Source organism: Arachis ipaensis, chromosome B07 (genome assembly GCF_000816755.2).
Source record: "Arachis ipaensis cultivar K30076 chromosome B07, Araip1.1, whole genome shotgun sequence".
Classification (NCBI taxonomy): domain Eukaryota; kingdom Viridiplantae; phylum Streptophyta; class Magnoliopsida; order Fabales; family Fabaceae; genus Arachis; species Arachis ipaensis.
In genome coordinates, this window is record NC_029791.2 from 103754977 (window position 1) to 103760601 (window position 5625).

The following is a 5625-nucleotide window of genomic DNA, read 5'->3' on the forward strand; positions in this document are numbered from 1 at the left end:
TAATTAATGTATTCATTTATGTTTTATAAATTTTTATATTCATTTATGATTAATCCGATAATAAAAATACCGTGACTAAAAAATTTTTAATATGGATATTAGAGGTGTACTTTATCTGAAAAAGGAGGTTTTTGGTATATAGACAGGTGGGTGAAAAGTATGTAGGCACAACACGCAGGTAACGCGTTGAGTCAGCACACAACTAACGTGTTGGACATGTGACACAATCGCACACAACAGGCAGGTAACGTATTGCCACGTGGCACATATTCATTTAACACACAAGTAATGTATTGCACACATAACAAAAGGTTGTTGAACGATATTTCAACACGTAAGTAACATATTATACACATAGCAAACACGTCAACACATTATATGTGTGTTGAACAACAGATAACCTCCGTGTTAAACTATTTTTCTAACACATCCACAACTCTTTAAAATATTTCAAACACCCATATTTAAACAAAACACTATTCTTTACTCCATATCTAAAATAATTTCTGGAATATAGTATCATATGATTTAAATAATTATTTCTGTAGTACGGAGGAAAAAAGTAATTTCATAGCCAGGAGTCCAGGACATTAGTCACTATTAGCTGCCTTAATTTCAAGAGAGTAAAACCTACTTAACTACTACACATAAATTTCGAAGCTGTACTAATCTCTTACATTTTGATCCGACTGTGGTGATGAAGACAAACTTTCGAGGATCCAATCGAGGCGTTGCAGTTTTCTCATCTGTTTAGTTGACCCGTACTGTTAGTGCCAAACGATAACGATCCTAAATTCCCAATCCAGAAAAAGGCAAACCTACTTCACTCTCCGTCATCATAAAACCAACCATCTTCAACACGAGATTTTCACTTTTTACCGTACTCGTCTAATTTCTCGCGAGTTCCGAGTCTTCTCTCTATCCTCATTCCTCAAAAGTTAAAATTTCAAAGCAACGACCACCGGATAACATCATTGCTTCAAAAAAAAGAAAAAGAAGATTAAATTAAATTAAAACATGAGTCATAGGAACGGAACGCGGACTCCAATGCAAAAAACAAAGTAGATTTAAAATGTGTTGAGGTCCGATTCATAAATAAAATTTTAGTTAGTATTATTTTTTCAATTTCCAATACTGTAACAGGAACGCAAAGCGGTATGGTTTGTCTTATTTTCTCCAGTGAGTGAAGTAGGAAGTGTGAAGTGAGTGAGACTGTGAGAGAGATAGAGAGAGAAGCAAGCAGCATGGGAAGACCGGCCTCCTGCTTCAAGCTAATTATATGCGGCGGCGATGCGGCGGAGAAGGACGGTTACCAAGTAGCTCAGGTGAGCTTAACCTCTTCATTCGCTTCATCTCCATTGTGCTTTATGCATGTGCATTATTGTGCTCACGAAAGAGTAGAATCAGTCAACAATAAATTAAAGTAAATGCTTCAATCTAGAATGTCTCAATTATATTATGAAATTGCAGATCAAGGATTCTAATGATAAACGTGGTTGGAGTTTCCGCAAGAAATCTGTAACTGCAAAACAACGTGTGCTTAGCAATACTGTGACTGCAGATTCCTCATCTGCAAATAAGGAGAGTTCACAATGTAATAGTTTTAATTTTGAACCTAACGTTGTTGACAAGGTTTACACAACAAATAACTCTGATAAGAAGCCCAATTTATCCTGCATTGAAAGTTCAGAAACGAATGTCATTGAAGCAGAGAGTAAAAAGGACGTGAATCCCCCAGAATCTGCTGTTATCACTATCCAGGCTGCCATCAGAGGGTTGCTGGTATATTTTCCTTTCGAATTTTGGTAATCATGAAACTTCCATGAAGGAACCAACTGTAATTAAAATGTTATGTGTGTTTTATTGTTTGGTTGTGATCAGGCTCAGAGAGATTTAATGCAGATTAAGAATTTAGTGAAATTGCAAGCTGCTGTTCGTGGGCACTTGGTCCGGAGCCATGCTGTAGGAACCCTTCGCTGTGTTCAAGCCATTGCTAAAATGCAGCTTCTTGTTCGAGCTCGTCGGGCTCAGCAATCACAGGTTCTTCTTTTCAATGGTGTATATTTTAGTTTGCATATAGTTTTGTCCGTCTGGATTTATTAGTTTAGTCATTCAGAGCAATTTTCCCCTTCATAAGTATTGTTACAGCTACTTGATCTTAGGATACTAATTGTAGTTTGTTGACTGTTGCTTGTGAGATATCAATAAAAGGTTTCAATACAGAAGAGCATTGTTGCAGTTAATTAATATGCTCTAGGTCCTTCTCGGATATTGATCCTTAATTTTGCCTTGATTTAGGAAAATCAAAGCCACATGAACAAGTCAAATGTGATGGATGCATCCATTGAGAAGCTGCTTAGCAGTAGGTTTGCTCGCCAGGTATCATAGTTATGGGTTGCTTTAGTTGGGTATTTTTGCATTTACATGTATCTTATTTATATTTATTTTATTTCCACTAATTGTAACCTCCTCCTTTTTTAAACGCATTACAGCTATTGGAATCAACACCAAAAAATAAACCTATACATGTCAAGTGTGATCCTTCTAAAGCTGATTCTGCATGGAAATGGTTGGAGAGGTGGATGTCTATGTCTTCAAAGTATACTTCAGATGACAAAAAAACAAGTTCCCTGACAGAGGAATCAGAAGTTTATCCACAGACAGCTGACACAAAGCCCAGTGTGGAGGATTCAATTCTACCTTCTAGGGATGAAAAGAAGCCAATTACTCATGATGCTAATAACTTCAGCTTTCAAGCAATCCGCTCTCCATCACCTTCTAAAAAGGCAGTTGAATTTGGTGCTAAAGTAGCCTCAGCAGAAATCGGTTCGTTTAAAGATGGAAAATCAGCATCAGATGTAAGTGCCCGACCAGAGGTTAAATCCCTTCCTCAGAAGCCTGAAATTGATGGCGAGCTGCGCAAACGATCAATGAAAAGATATGCATCAGACCAACTAGAAGCTGAACGAAATAAATCTGGACATGGATCAAGAAAGGTCAGTAATCCTGCATTTATTGCTGCACAGTCAAAATTTGAAGAGCTGAGTTCAACGATAAATTCAGGTAGGACAAGCAGTTTTTCTGAACAAACTGCAGCAGTTGAATCAGAAGCAGACACCTCTTCTGTCAACATGGATATGGCATATAGATCAAAAGAGTTATCTGAGAATTCTGGTCCCTTTTTTTCTAAGATTGGTGGTTCTCAATGTGGTACTAAACTATCTATTTCTTCCACTCTTGATTCACCCAATGTATCCGAGGTTGGTCCTATTGAAGATGACCAAGATGCCAAAGATTTAGAAGGGGTTGGAAATCTTGACAAGAAAACAAACCTTGATGTTGATACCGATATTCCAGGTGCTATTCCATCTTCTAACTTAGCCACTGCTGTTATGGATCAGACAGAAACTGTTGACGAAATCAATGGCATTATGGTTCACTCATCAGTTGCAGTGGACTCTGAAGAGCCTGTTAGCAAGACTGAGAAAAATGCATCTGATGTACAGAGAGATCAAAATGAGGATCCTCTGCAAGGTTTCAGATCATCTCGAGAAGCATCACCTAAAACACACACAAAGGTCCCTGAATCACAAGAAACACCTTCGAGTCAGTTATCTATGAAACCCAAAGACAGCAAAGACAAGTCTAGATCCAACAGTAAACTTGGGACCCCACCAGGGGTTAACAAATCACCTGTAAACGGAAATCATGATTCGAGCTCTAGAGGTCAGCCGAGTGGGAAGCGACGCAATTCATTTGGCTCAGTTAAAGCTGATCACATTGATCAAGAACCTACAGGTAACACAAATAACAATAGTCCTCTTCCCCGTTTCATGCAAGCAACAGAATCAGCTAAGGCCAAAACCAGTGCAAATAACACACCAAGGTCAAGTCCAGATGTGCATGAACGAGATGTTCAAGTTAAGAAGAGACACTCGTTACCAGGTGCCACCGGCAGGCAGGTTTCTCCACACATCCAACAATCGATGTCTCAAGCACAGCAGAACCCGAAGGGATATTGTGTACAGCCTCAGCCTACACAAGGTAACTTCTAAAGCATAAGGAATCTTGCAGTTCTGTATCATTGAGGACTTATTCATTTTCTATATCATCTCATAGATGCATGCGCGCACGTATTGTTCTCACATTTCAGAGGAAACCTTTTAAGCAATAGGAGAAAAAATAAAAAAGAAAGATAATAGTGCTTCTTTATATGTTTAATGCTAATCCTTTGAGTTGTTCTTTCAGAGAGAAAATGGGTGAGGTGAATTGACAGCTCAAGTGTGCTGACATACTTCTACAGTAGTTGATGATCAGCAATGGCGTGGCAATTTAGAATATCTAATTTCGTTTCTTCATTCTCTTTTGAAGGAAAGGAATGTCGCTTCCCTATACCCTGTAACTGCTCCTTTTGAGTCTTTCTTTTTTCTTAGTGTTGTTTTTCCCGTTATCTTTGACTCTGTATTCTTTGCCTCCCCTCTCTGCCTCCCCGTATTTGAAGGTGCCCTGTTTTGGTCGGTTCGTAAAAGTGAGTGAGGCTTTTATATGTATATTATCCACTCGATCTGTTTAGTTTCCTTTCTAAGAATATATCAATGTTTGTTAAATATATTCTGCTTGAGACAACTTCAGGATTATAATCTAGTGGTACTTTGCCCTGCATTATTCTATTGATTTGAATCGTTTTATCTTCATGAACGTTGCACTACTCTGCAACAAAACTCTCTGGTGCGGTATACATTAATAGACATATTTTACTCAATATTATAAAAAATCGATTTTTTTATTTGTGTCTAAAAGTAAATGAAAGAAAAGAAAAACAAGGGAGAAGAACAAGCCAAATCAACTAGCTGGAACCATATCAAGATTCCTAAGCCGGAAGAACCACAAATAACTATGGAAATTGGGGTAAAAGGATATGGATCATCAAGTTATTTTTTTTTTCAATAAGAATCGGTTCAAGAGCAGGAAAATTGGAATTTATTTTACAACGATTCAATAAAATATTTATTTAAATTGGTGGGTACATGTATCAATACCCAATACAATGAATTTTGTTATGATGAGGATAGCCTGAATTCGAATCGCTTTTGAATTTATTTCAAATTCCATTGATATGATAACATCGATATCATATCATTGAAAATCAAATCTAATATCGATAAACTTTTTTATTAATTATATGTTTTTTCACTATGTAAATCGAATTTTTTGTCCTTTAATGAGTCGATATGTAAATAATAGATATATCTATGGGCATATATTCTAACAGATATTCTAATATTATCTATATTAAGAAATATATTCAGTAACAAATATTTGTGCTAGACTTGTATGATGTTGAAGCGCACTCTAAAGATTCAACCATTCCGAGTAGGATGGAAAACAAAAAAAATTGATTGAATTTAATCTTGCTGATATACCAAAGAAGGTGTTTTTTGTATTTTCTTGTTATTAATAGTATGGTGAATATTTACATGCATTTGTCTTTATATGTAGTTAATAGTTAAGAAGCGTTACATGATTTGACAAATTTGACTAAATTGTTATTTAATATTAACTTTACATAGAGACAGCTGTATATGAGTTTTTACCTAATATTAATTATAAAAAATATTAAGCTAT

General features: G+C 36.3%; 1 protein-coding gene across 1 annotated transcript; it reads left to right on the top strand.

The window, feature by feature from the left end:
- On the top strand, positions 572–4668 carry LOC107609974 (protein IQ-DOMAIN 32). Its single transcript, XM_016312036.2, has 6 exons — positions 572–1325; positions 1471–1782; positions 1882–2040; positions 2299–2379; positions 2493–4044; positions 4249–4668. Exons 1-6 carry the CDS (start codon positions 1245–1247, stop codon positions 4266–4268), a joined length of 2205 nt encoding a protein of 734 aa, XP_016167522.1. The 5' UTR covers positions 572–1244; the 3' UTR covers positions 4269–4668.